At 35.4% G+C, this 13,368-nt stretch overlaps 2 protein-coding genes across 4 annotated transcripts in view; one reads left to right on the forward strand and one right to left on the reverse strand.

Annotated features, from left to right (window-relative positions):
* Positions 1 to 11,681, reverse strand: part of PLCZ1 (phospholipase C, zeta 1) — a 56,831-nt gene extending 45,150 nt beyond the window's left edge. For 2 of the 3 annotated variants that reach the window (XM_011954769.1, XM_011954762.1), the window contains exons 1-3: positions 11,554 to 11,681; positions 10,980 to 11,128; positions 9,823 to 9,946 (exon numbers count right to left, since the gene is read on the reverse strand). Coding sequence is in view for 2 of the 3 variants with exons in the window: in XM_011954762.1 (XP_011810152.1) it covers positions 9,823 to 9,946; positions 10,980 to 10,990 (135 nt within the window). In the remaining variant the exon portion in view is untranslated. The remainder of the gene's footprint in view (positions 1 to 9,822; positions 9,947 to 10,979; positions 11,129 to 11,553) is intronic. The other variant, XM_011954753.1, reaches the window with a different exon arrangement.
* A 53-nt stretch (positions 11,682 to 11,734) lies between these two features.
* CAPZA3 (capping protein (actin filament) muscle Z-line, alpha 3) lies at positions 11,735 to 12,810 on the forward strand. Its single transcript, XM_011954784.1, has one exon. It carries the CDS (start codon positions 11,891 to 11,893, stop codon positions 12,788 to 12,790), a length of 900 nt encoding a protein of 299 aa, XP_011810174.1. The 5' UTR covers positions 11,735 to 11,890; the 3' UTR covers positions 12,791 to 12,810.
* The last annotated feature ends 558 nt before the right edge of the window (positions 12,811 to 13,368 follow it).

The following is a 13,368-nucleotide window of genomic DNA, read 5'->3' on the forward strand; positions in this document are numbered from 1 at the left end:
CCACATACTTCAAGACCGTGCACATCATGAAGGTAGATATTTTATTCCTTTTATTCCCAATGCTTACTACTGGACCTACCTAGAGTAGGAGCTTAATTACTATATGTTTAAATGAATGATTGAATAAACAAGGAAAAAAGAATACGAAATAATTCTATTGACTGTCATTCTGAGTGTACACTTTCAGAAAACAGAATGAAGGCTTTCCATGTGGTCACCATCTTCCATTTCCAATGCTCAGTTTGCTAGTAAAAATATGAAATGTTATTTAAAATAAATAATGTGATGAGAAAGCTGATTTATCAAGACAGAATTTACTTTTAATGTAAGATACAGTATTTTAAACTTGGTTGTATCTAAAATTATACTAAAAATAAAGCCTAAATACATTCAAATTATATTACAGGAAACGACAGGACTTGCCACTTTCTTTTTTCTCAGACTCTGACACTAGTTTAAATTGTTTGACAATTTTGTCTTTTTCCATTTCTTCTTCCCTTTCCTCCTTACCAAATATATGAGTCACATAGTATACTGGGTAATAAGGATACAAAAGTAATATATTGTCAGTGCCCTCTGGAAGCAGATAGTCTAGAAAAAGAAAGTAGGCATGGAAGTGTATAGGTGCTGAAATGTAAACTTTGTAGCTGAGCACACTGGCTCACACCTGTAATCCTCAAGCTTTGGGAAGTCAAGGTGGGAGGAGCACTTGACGTCAAGAGTTTGAGACCACCCTGGGCAACATAGTGAGACCCTGTCTCTAAATGTAAAAAAAAAAAAAAAATTAGCCAGGTGCATTGGTGCATGCCTGTAGTCCCAGCTCCTCTGGAGGCTGAGGCAGGAGGATCCGTTGAGCCCAGGAGTCCAGGGCTAGAGTGAGCTATAATCACACCACTGTACTCTGGCTTGGGTGACAGAGCAAGACTTTGTCTCTAATTTTTTTTTAATTTTAAAAATAAAATAAATTTTATAGATAATAGACACAATAAGGAAAGTTGGACAATTCTTCCTGGAGTGTCAAAGGAGAATCTTTACAGAAAAAGTGATCCTAGAGCTAAGTCTTCAGAGATGAGAAGGAAGATATTTGCCTGAAATTAGGGAGGAAAGGGGCTAATTCTATTTGTTAAGATCAGAGCAAACGAAGGTACAAAGTACAAAACAGAAGAGTGTAATTGGAGAGAATGTTAGTGAAGCTGCAGGAGCAGATAAGGCAGGAGGCACAGCTGAATCCCAGGGGTCCTCGGAAGCCACAGTGAGAAACTTAGACTTCTTTGGAAAGAATAAAGAGTTACTGATTAGTTTTAAGAGAGAAATCGCATAGATTTTTATTCTAGAAAGATTACTCTGGCAGCAGTGTAGAAGGTAGATGCTGGGATTTAAAACAAACCAATCTGTAGTGTTTTTCCAACTTTGATGTACATATGAGTCACCTTGGGACTTGTTGAAATGCAATCAGCTTCATTTCTGGTCTGAGGACCACAATAAGTAGTAAGTAGTTCAAGACAATTGACATGGTGTAGCAAGTATATGGACCTAAAAAGATAGGGTCAGAAGAAGAATCTGAAAATCTCTTCAATTTCTGCTTAGATAACTGAGAGAACGGTGCTGCTATCACCAAGCAAAGAAATACAGGAAGAAAGATGGTTTAAAAGGGAAAGATGAGTTTCACTTTAAACATATTAAATTTGAAGTACATCTGAGACAACATCTAAGCAGAGACAGCCAGTAGGCAAATGGTTATGGGTTAGGGATAGAGGAAAACAATATGCTATAGAAGAAAGTACAATAATAACTTTGGAGTTAGACAGACCCAGACATGAGTTTCTATTGTTATGTGAGATATGAAGAAATTATATCAACATTCTTGTGTTCAATATTCTTATGTGTAAAAAGAAGATAACAATAACTTCCTTGTATGTTTATAATAAAATGAGTGCAAAACCTAATCAGTGTCTACATTATGGCAGATGATGAATAAATGGTGCCATTTACATGTCTTTGAAGTTCAGGATAGAAAACCTGGAACTTGTTCCTATTTAAGAAGTAGCCATTGAGAGTCAATAAGATAGCTCAGGAAAAGTTTGTAATGTAAAAATAAAGGATGTAAAGAGCTCAACTTTAAGAGGAGAGTAGAAGGAATAGTCACAGCACAGAAGGAGAAGGACCGGTCACAAATTTTAAGAGAAAATTGGGAGAGAATGATGTCATAGAAGGTAGAACAAGGAAATTTTTTAAAAAGAGGGATAAGTGAAATGCACAGAGAGGCTAACCAGTGGATTTAACATTTTTGACCTAAAAAGATCTTCAAGATAGGTATGAAAGCAAACGGATTGCAATGGATCATTGAACAAGTGGAGAAAGAAATGTAAAGGATTCTTTTGGTGTATCTGTTAAAACAGAGAATGTAACATTAGAAGAGAATATGGTGCTATTTATTTTTTAGGTGAGACTTTTTAAAAGTTTACATTGTGGAGGACCAACTAAGGTAAGAAACCATAAACTTGAGGTGGAACCAAACAGAATATAAGGGGCTGAGTTGATTCCAGGTAGCAGATTTGTAGAGCAGAATCAGTAGAGAAATAATTTCTCTCTCTCTGAACACTAGCTTCCTATCCATTCTAACTAGTACCATGTTATTTATCCTAAAATATGTAATATTTCTTTACTCAAGAAATTTCAGTGAGTACCCCTTGCCTAGAAAAGGAAGTATAATTTCTGTGGTCTACCATTCAAGGTTTCCATCGTCTGGCTATAACTGTCATTTGCAACTATTTCTTACCACTTCCTTTCATGCATCCTGTACTCCAGTCATATTTGATTACTTTTTATTCTCCATGCACTCTTTCCACATACTCCATACATACTGCTTCTTATTTAAGGTCCAGCAAGAATGCCACTTCCATCATGGTATCTTCTATAAAAGCCCAAATCAAATAGAGTCTCCTCTCAAATTCCCTGTTAGTATTACCGATGAGATATATTATAAGCTACTTATAAAACAGTAATTTCTGCATTCCTTTTTCTGCCCTTAAAAGAGAGATAGCACTTTATTCACTTTTACAATTCAGTTTCCTAGAGTGTCAGCACATACTATAGATTTAATAGTGGCTATTAATTCCTTAGAGATTTGGAAGACTCAGGGCAAATCCTATAAACAAATTCCTGAAATTACAAAGGAGACTATTTCTTACTCAGTCAACAATCAAAAGTATAATCCAACACTCATACTATGTATGGAAATAACATATATTTCCTACAAAATATTTTAAATGCTATAAATACTATTGCATGATAAAAACGATACTCCTTTTTAGTAAAGTGGTTTTAAAAATCTTAGAGAATTGCTGCTCAAACCATGAATCAATAATTAATCTTGTAGAAAGAAGTTTAGAATATATTGCCAAGATCATAAAGTTTTATTGTCTTTACTCAAATTTATAATAAAATGTCACCTCTAAGAAAATAAACTCATGTCAGAATTTACGTCAGCTACTTAGAAAATGAACAAATGTAATTCAATTGTGTATGCTTAACTGATGTAGCTTCTACATATATTTACTGAGCACCTACTTTGTTCATGCCTGGTACTAGGTACATTCATACATAATATCTTATTTAATATCCACAACAATCATGTGAGATAGCTATGTTAGTAGTCCCTTTCTACAGATTACGAAATTTGCTCAGAGAGACTTTTAACTTGCCAAGTAGTAAACAGCTAGGATGTCTTTGAGCCAAGAATCTCTAGTGCTCTGAGAGACCAGAAGATTTTGATCACCAAAGATTGATTAGGACTCATTTTATTTACTCTAGGAAAAGGTGCATCCATAAAGTGAGAAAAAATTAGCAACAAGAGTTGAAGCAAGTGAGTTGAATGTGTAAGCTTAATCTTCAACTATCCATAAAAGACAGTTAACCAATACACCTTCCCTAAGGATTCTACTTAATCAACATGTTATTGCATACATGGCAATTTAGCCTAAGGCGACAAAGTTTTAAATTAGTGGTTCTAGAATTATGTTAATAGATAAGAATAGTTTATCATGATTATCAGCCTTGTTTATATGTAATTTATGCTTCTAAAGTGCTTACAGTTATTTTAAGGAGGTTTTTGAAGTATTCTTAGCAAATCCTGCCTCTCTAATTTTTATAATTAATATTATTTTCATAGCTACTCTAAAAAGGCTTTGCAAAACAATAGACCTTCAGGCCTGCTCATGTCCATAATCATACCTTTCAATTGGTGAGCCATTACTGTACTTTTACAGTGGTCAAGCATTCTATGTAATGCTTTTAAATATGGCATGTATTTTACTAAATTTCACTTCAGATATCTCTGCCCTGAAGATAACATAAAGAAACCTGATAATCACTGAATAATATTTGCAACATTTCACATATGATACAGATTTCAATATATTACTATTTTTATTTTGTCTTTAATGTAAATTTTATTAAATCGGGAAGCAATAGCTTTTCTCCCTTTGGAAGATACTGCCGGAGGAAAAATCCTGCACATAAAGATTTTCATAAAAACTTGTGTTCTTTGAATGTGGTATTAGTCATGAATTGATTAAAATGCTGATACCTTATGGCCACACGCACTGCTTGGATTCAGAGAAACAGTTCTGCAACTTTTGTTTTCACTGGGGTGTCCTGAGAAGCACAACTTTTCTTTTTTAACCTCCTCTTTGTGGTTTGTAAACTTGAGGGCTAAATCTTATTGAGAGAAGTGGTTGTTGGAAGACAATTCTCCATAGGTCTCTTGTGTTTCTATGTGTTTTCCGAGCAGACGTATTGATTGCTTTTTTTCCATACTAGATTTTCAAGGACATTTGTATAGCCAACAGCTTTGGTAAAGATAGTGTCTCCTTCCAGAGAAAAAAAGCAGTTTTGTTTACTGTTCGCTATAATAATGATAATGACAGTCTACAGGGCAAAGATCAGGTAGGCCTACTCCCCACCATAAAAGGCCCGAGTTCCTTAACTTAAGGTAACTGTTCTATAACCCAACCCACTGTGCGTCACTTGTTCCTCTTCATACCACACTTCAAAAACTGGGGCTTGGGGAAATAACATCAAAATGCTAATACTCTGACAACTGTCATTTCTGTGAGTAGTAACAAGCTGCCTTTTTTTTTTTTTTTTTTTTGACCCACAAGCCTGCTTCCACCAACTTCCATGGAGCTACATCAGGCCAATTTGTTAGCTTGCAAGGAGGGTAAAATGTCAGATCTTTCCCAGTTTGTGTAACCAATAACAACTTCAACACAGATTGTGTCAACTGAGTACTCACTTTCAAAAAACAAAATCATACTCAGGATTTTAATGTTCCTCATGATCTGGATTGGCCAGTCTAGATTTCTTACCTTATTCTCCAAGAAATTTGACATCTTCCTAGTACAAAACTCAGCTAACATGGCTTTTCCTAATTTTGTTAATGATCCTTCCGTCATCTAGTGACAGAATTGAGCCAGGTTTCCCTCCTACTAGTTCTTCAAACAAAGATAATTTTTGGATGATTTTTCTCTTGGGGAATAAGTGAAATAACATATGTTTTCAGATTATATATTCCTTCTTGATTTTTTAAAGCAACTTATGGAGGTATAATTGACGTAGAGAAAGTATACATATTTAATATATACAACTTGATGAGTTTGGAGATAAGTATACAGCCATGAATTTATCAACACAATCTATGCCACAAACATATCCATTCCTTCCAAAAGTTTCCTCCTCTTTATTATTTTTTCCCCATAGGGTCTCGCTTTGTCACCCAGGCTAGAGTGCAGCGGCGCCATCACAGCTCACTGCAACCTCTATCTCCTGAGCTCAAAGGATCCCTCCACCTCAGCCTCCCAAGGAGCTGGGCCCACAGGCACATACCACCAGGTCCAGCTAATATTTTGTACTTTTTGTAGAGGCGAGGTTTTACCATGTTGTACAGACTGGTCTCAAACTCGTGAGCTCAGGCAATCTGCCCACCTCAGCTTCCCAAAGTACTGGAATTACAGGCGTGAGCCACTGCATCTGAACCCTTTTTATTACTTTTGTATGTGATAAGACTACTCAATCTAAGATCTACCCTCTTACACTTTTAAATATGCAACACAGTGTTATTTATCACGGGTACAATGCTGTTCAGTAACACGCTGGGACTTATTTGTGTTGTATAACAGAAACTATACCCTTTGACTAACACTTCCTTGTTTTCCCCTCCCTCAGCCCCGGTAACTATCATTCAACTCTCTCTCCTTCTATGAGTTTGACAGTTTTAGATCCCTCACATAAATGGTGTCATGTACTATTTGTCCTTCTGTGTCTGACTTATTTCCTTTAATATAATGTCTTCTAGTTTTACCCATGTAGTCACAAATAACAAGACATTCTTTATTTTTTCAGGATGAGTAATATTTCATTGTATGCACATACTATATATTCTCCATTCATAATGGACAGTTAGATTGCTTGCATATCTTGGCTATTGTAAAATGCTGCAATATATATGGGAGTACAAATATCTCTTGATTTCAATTCCTTTGGGTATATTCCCAGAAATGGGATTGCTGGATTTTATGGCAGCTCTATTTGCAATTTTTGTGGAACCTCCATATTGTTTTCCACAGCAGTTGTACCAGTTTGCATTCACCCCAATAGGATATAAGAGTTCCCTTTTCTCCACATTCCTGCCAACATTTTTCTATTATACTTTTTATAATAATCATTCTAACAGGTATGAGGTGATATCTCATGTGGCTTGATTTGTATTTCCGTGATGATTAGTGATGTTGAGCACCTATTCATATACCTGATGGCCATTTGTATAGCTTCTTTAGGGAAATGTCTATACAATCCCTTTGCACGTTTTCTAATCAGGTTACTTGGGGTTTTTATTCTATTGAGTTGTGGAATTCAATTTTGGATACTATTCCTTTATCAGATAGATATGTGGTTTGCAAATATTTTCTTTTATTCTGTTAATTGCCTTTACATTTTTGTTGATTATTTCCTTTATTGTGCAATAGCCACTTTGTTTCATGTAATCCCACTTTTCTATTTTTAGATAAGTTTTTGTTACCTGTCTTTGTTACTATCCCTTTGGAGTCACTTCTAAGAAATTCTTGCCAAGCCCAATGTCAAAAAGCTTTTTTCCTATTTTCTTCTATGAGTGTCATAGTTTTTAAGGTCTTAAGTTTAAGTCTTTAATGGACTTTGAGTTGATTTTTGAGTATGGGATAAGGTCAGAGTCCAATTTCATTTTTTACATGTAAATATCCAGTTTTCCCAGTGCCATTTATTGAAGAGACTATCGTTTCCCCACTGTGTATTTTAGTACCTTTGCAGAAGATCAGTTGACCTATATATGAAGGGGTTTATTTCTGGGCCCTCTATTCTGTTCCATTGGTCTATATATTTGTTTTTATGCCCCTACCATACTGCCTCAATTACTACAGTATTTTAAATAGATTTGGAAACCAAAAATTGTGATGACTCAACCTTTATATTTATTTTTTAAAGATTGGTTTTGGTTATTCAGGGTCTTTTTTGGTTCCAGTAGGAATTTTAGGATTGTTTCTTCTGTCCCTATAAAAACAAAATAAAAATGCCATTGGGATTTTAGTAGGGATTACATTGAATCTGTAGATCACCTTGGGTAGTATGGATATATTAACATGGGATGTTTTTCTGTTTATTTGTAACTTTTAAAGTTTGTTTCATCAATGGTTTACCATTTTGGTGTGCCAGTTTTTCACTTTCTTGGTTAAATTTATTCTTAAGCACTTTATATTTTTTAATGCTAATGTAAGTGAAAATGTTTTCTTGATTTCTTTTTGGATAGTTCAGAGTTAATGAACTGAAATGCAACAAATGTTTACATACTAATTTTGTATCTTGCAACTTTACTGAATTTAATAGTTCTAGTAGTTGTTTTTGTTGTTGTTGTTTTGTTTTTTTGTTTTGAGGACTCTCGCTCTCTTGCCCAGGCTGAAGTGCAGTGGCACGATCTCAACTCACTGAAACCTCTGCCTCCCATGTTCAAGCAATTCTTGTGACTCAGACTCCTGAGTAACTGGAATTACAGGCATGCACCACCAAGCCTGGCTAATTTTTGTATTTTTAGTAGAGATGGGGTTTCACCACGTTGGCTAGGCTGGCCCTGAACTCCTGACCTCAGGTGATCCACCCACCTCAGCCTCCCAGAGTGCTATGATTACAGGCATGAGCCACAATGCCTGGCCTTCTGGTTGGTTGTTGGCAAAATCTTCAGAAGTTTCTACATGTAAGATTCTGCCATCAGTGAATAGAGATAATTTTGCTTCTGCCATTCTAATTTAATTGCCTTTTATTTTCATTTCTTGACTAATTACTTTGGCTAGGATTTCCAGTACCATCTTGAGCAGAAGTGGTGAGAGTGGGCATCCTTGCCTTTTCCTAGATCTTAGAAAAATTTTTTTCAGTTTATTTTATAGGATATTAGCTGTAGGCTTTTTATATGTGGACTTTATTATGTTAAGTTCCTTTTATATTTAATTTATTGAGAGTTATGAAAGGGAGTTAAATTTTGTCAAATGCTTTTTCTATATTTTTGAGATAATCATGTGATTTTTATACTCCATTCTGTTAAGGTGGTGTATCACATTGATTGATTTCTGCATGTTGAGCCATCCTTGCCTGCCAGGGACACATATTATTTGGTCATGGAATATGATCCTTTTAAAGTGCTATAAATTTGGTTTGCTACTATTTTGTCAGGCAATTTTGCATCTATGTTCATCAGGAATATTGGCCTAAAGTTTTGTTTTCTTGTGGTGTATTTGTTCCACTTTGGTATCAGGATGATGTTGACCTTATAAATAAAACTGGAAGTGTTCCCTTTTCAATTTTTTAGAAGCATTTCAGAAGGATTGGTATTAATTCTTCTTGAAATCTTTGGTAGAATTCACCTGTGAAGTCATTTGGTCCTGGACTTTTCTTCGTTGGGCAGTTTTTGATTACTGATTAAGTCTTCAAATAGGGTGTCACTATGTTGCCCAGGCTGATCTCAAACTCCTAGCCCCAAGTGATCCTCTCACCTTGGCCTCTCAAAGCACTGAGATTACAGGCATTAATCACTGCATTCAGCCTCTCAGTCTCCTTTTTGTTATTGGTCTCTTTAACCTTTCTAGTTCTTCTTGGTTTAGTCTTGATGGGTTGTATGTTTCTTCAAATTTCTCTTTTTTTTCTAGATTGTCCAAATTTATGGTATATGATTGCTCATAACAGTCCCTATGTGTTTTTCATTTTTATGAGATCTGTTGTAATGTCTCCACTTTCATTTCTGATTTTATTTATTTGAGTCCTCTCTCTTTTTTTCATACTCTAAGTATTTGTCAATTTTATTTAACTTTTCAAAAAAACAAGTCTTAATTTCGTCAATTTCTTCTAAATTTTTTCTTTTCTATTTTAGTTATTTCTGTGCTAATCTGTATTATTTCCTCCCTTCTGCTAAATTTGAGCTTATTCACCACTGATTCTATAAATCACTAACATCTAATACAGTTACCATTATTATTTTGATGTAGTTAGACAGTCAATCCTAGGTTTAATGCTAGCATTTCTGTATTCTCAGGAAATTATTCTAAACTGATTTCCTGGTATTATTTCAGATTTTCTCAACAACTAATTTTACCTTCTACCGAAATGCTCTCCATCTTGATTGTAAATATAGTTAGTATAATTAATTGTTTTTCTTCTTAAGAGACTAACCTTTATATGACATTTACTCACATTGGATTAAGTTCCTCCTAGGATAGGATAGGCAGGGGGTGGATATCATCTTACCTTAAAAATCTGTTTCACATGAATATAACTGCATCGAATATCTAATTTTTCAAGTAACCTCTGAGTTTTTTCTAGGTTAATTTTCCCACCTCTAAAGTCATCCTGAATCTTCGACAAAAACCATGTAGAAAGCACAAAAAGTTAAGGAAATTCTCATAGAAAGGCACTGAGTATTTAAAATTCCTAAAGAAACATTTGATTTACTGTACTTATTTTTATTTTTAAAGAATATGCTTAAAGTAAATTATAGGATAATTGTATGATAAATAATATTTTTTTAAAAAAAATTAAGTAGTTGCTATGCTATAGTAAAGGTATGAAAGGGTATATAGCACAATAAAAATACAAGAAAAGAATTAAAATTAAAATTTGAGAATTAAAGTCATTACTTAGAAAATACATTAAAATATTATTACAATCTATTGCTTGAAGGCACGAAGTTGGGAGGCAACCAGACTTCAAGATCATCTCTCACCTGATCTCTCTGTTTTAGTTCTCTAATCCAGAAAGGTGATCAACTTAACCCTGAATCTTAAGGAGGGTGGAAGCATTAGATGAATTCCTAATATGTCACCAAACACAGTTTCTGCTACTTAGTGTTCAATAAATAGTAGCCATGACTGATAAAGTTATTATTACTACATTAGTCAAATGCCCAGCTATACACACACTCAAGACAGTAACATTTTAAGTACCATCAAAAAGCATAAAAAATACCATGGTAAGCGTATATTTGGTATGAAAGAGAGACCAAAAAAAATTTTAAAAAGCTTACTTATCATAGATAAACTATAAAAGTTAGGACACTTCCATTTGAAAAACTAAGATCGAAATGAGATAATGACAATTATCACTAAAATTATAAAAGGTATAGGTAAAAATTGTGCAAAACTACTCAGTTTGAGATGTTAAAATGAATTAATGAGATCTCCTTAAATGTAATAGTTATGACTTAATAGAATAAAGCTCATTTTCTTATAAGAAAAAGATACCAGAATGTAAGGAAAGTTAGAAAAGCTCAGAACAGACATGGAACATGCAGTTCAAATTAAATGAAGAGGATTTAAATTCAGAACTCTTCGAAAAGAATAACAGCATCAAGTAAAGAGGATAATCAGGAGAAAGAAGAGGGGCAGAAAGAAGCTCTCAATGGATATCTCATTTCCATAGTTTCATGACCTGTAGAGCCGTTTCTCCTCACTTAGAAGTCTTTCCCCAATAGGTGCTGTTACCGGTTCCAAATACAATTAACTCTGCCCCTTTGCAGAAAATAATTTCTTGATACTCCTCAGCTGTTACCACTTTTCTAGGGAGAAAGCAGAGAACACACAGTGGTTTGTTGCCTTTGTTCTTTGAAGCTGACTCACACTTCACCGTAGAAACAGCAAGCAAGATGTGGTACCTGCACTACCCTGCCCTTGAAACTGTTTGGCCTCTTACATCCTGACCATCTCCAAACCCACAATATTTGAAAACGCAGCTTTCCCTGATGTCTGGCGTTTTTCCATGAACTGCCATTGTATCTCATTTTGTTTTTTACTCTTTTGTTTAAACCCCTCAAACCTTTCATCACAATGTAATGTGCTTCCAGTGGGTTTGGGCAGCTACTCTGAGAGCCTGAGTATAAATCAACACCATTGTGATTCCTGAAGTTGCAAAGTGCTGTCACTCTTGAAACTTTGGGCTGCTTCTCTAGATCCCTGACAACATATAATGCACACAGAGACACACCACTTTCGAAGAAGACTGTTCAGGAGGCTAAGTTCTTAAAATCTTCAAAATAGGTATAGCTGGTTGGCTGGGCACCACACTGTCAGGTGACTGTCATTTTTTCCTTTTGGTCTGAATACCCATTGTGATATCATCAGAGGTTCCACACTTCACAAGGAAAGCTTCTTATGACCTCATCAGGAGGCTCACACCTTGCTAGACTGCCTGCTTTCATGGGTAGACACAATAACCTTCAGCTTGAATGTTAACACCTTGATGGGAAAGGTGTCTCATGGAATGTTTTCTTATCCTTTGAACACTCTTCATTTCAGAAGCTTTGCTTCTGTTGCAACCAAACATGACACTTAGTGTGCTGAGCAGGAAGGACAAGGAAAGAGTAATTCGCAGACTGTTATTACAGGCACCTCCAGGGGAATTTGTAAATGCCTTTGATGATCTCTGTCTGCTTATCCGTGATGAAAAACTTATGCACCATCAAGGTGAGTGTGCAGGCCACCAACACTGCCAAAAATATTCTGTACCACTCTGCATTGATGGAAATCCAGTACTCTTGTCTCACCACAATGTAATGGGCGACTACCGATTTTTTGACCATCAAAGCAAACTTTCTTTCAAATATGACCTGCTTCAAAATCAGCTGAAAGACATTCAAAGTCACGGTGTCATTCGGAATGAGACAGAATATCTGAGAGTTGTTGTTCTGTGCGCCTTAAAACTGTATGTGAATGACCACTATCCAAAAGGAAATTGCAACGTCCTGAGAAAAACTGTCAAAAGTAAGGAGTACTTGATAGCTTGCATTGAAGATCACAACTATGAAACAGGAGACTGCTGGAATGGACTTTGGAAATCTAAATGGATTTTCCAAGTTAACCCATTTCTAACCCAAGTAACAGGAAGAATATTTGTGCAAGCTCACTTCTTCAGGTGTGTCAACCTTCATATTGAAATATCCAAGGACCTGAAAGAAAGCTTGGAAATAGTTAACCAAGCTCAACTGGCTCTAAGTTTTGCAAGGCTTGTGGAAGAGCAAGAGAACAAATTTCAAGCTGCAGTCTTGGAAGAATTACAGGAGTTATCCAACGAAGCCCTGAGAAAAATTCTACGAAGGGATCTTCCAGTGACCCGCACTCTTATTGACTGGCAGAGGATACTCTCTGACTTGAATCTGGTGATGTATCCTAAATTAGGATATGTCATTTATTCAAGAAGTGTGTTGTGCAACTGGATAATATAAAGAATTGCTCCTGGTAACTATCTTGATTTGACTTGTTTGTGTTTCTGGGGAATGGTTATTTTCCTAAAATTGAACAATCTGTAGAGATGTCTCTTACTTAGCCAATGCAAATTTAAATGGGAAAAGTGTAACAAGTAATTTTACTTGGGGAATATTTATGAATAATGCAAGAAAGTGTAAAGTAACTGTGTTTCATGGTGGTGACCATCATAAAGACCAAGACATTTGTTAGAAACTAAAATAGTTTTATAGAATATGGGATTCCAGAAATAATAGAGAGGTGGCCAGGGTTAAGGCTGTGTGTGTGTGTGTGTGTGTGTGTGTATATGTGTGTGTGTGTGAGACAGAGAGAGACTTTTGACTTTGTTTTGAACTGAAAAGGTACACAAATGAATATCACTCCACAAATGATATTTTACATAACTCAATTCAGTACTGGACCATCCAGGAGAGGGTGAATTTCAATAAATGACATTAGGTTTGGATTTTCCACGAAACCAACAGATATCAAAAATCTAGCTCACATGAAGGACTACTAGTAATTTTGGATCCTCTTCTACTCTACTTCCTTCCCCTCA

Source organism: Colobus angolensis, unplaced genomic scaffold (genome assembly GCF_000951035.1).
Source record: "Colobus angolensis palliatus isolate OR3802 unplaced genomic scaffold, Cang.pa_1.0 Scaffold11, whole genome shotgun sequence".
Lineage (NCBI taxonomy): Eukaryota > Metazoa > Chordata > Mammalia > Primates > Cercopithecidae > Colobus > Colobus angolensis.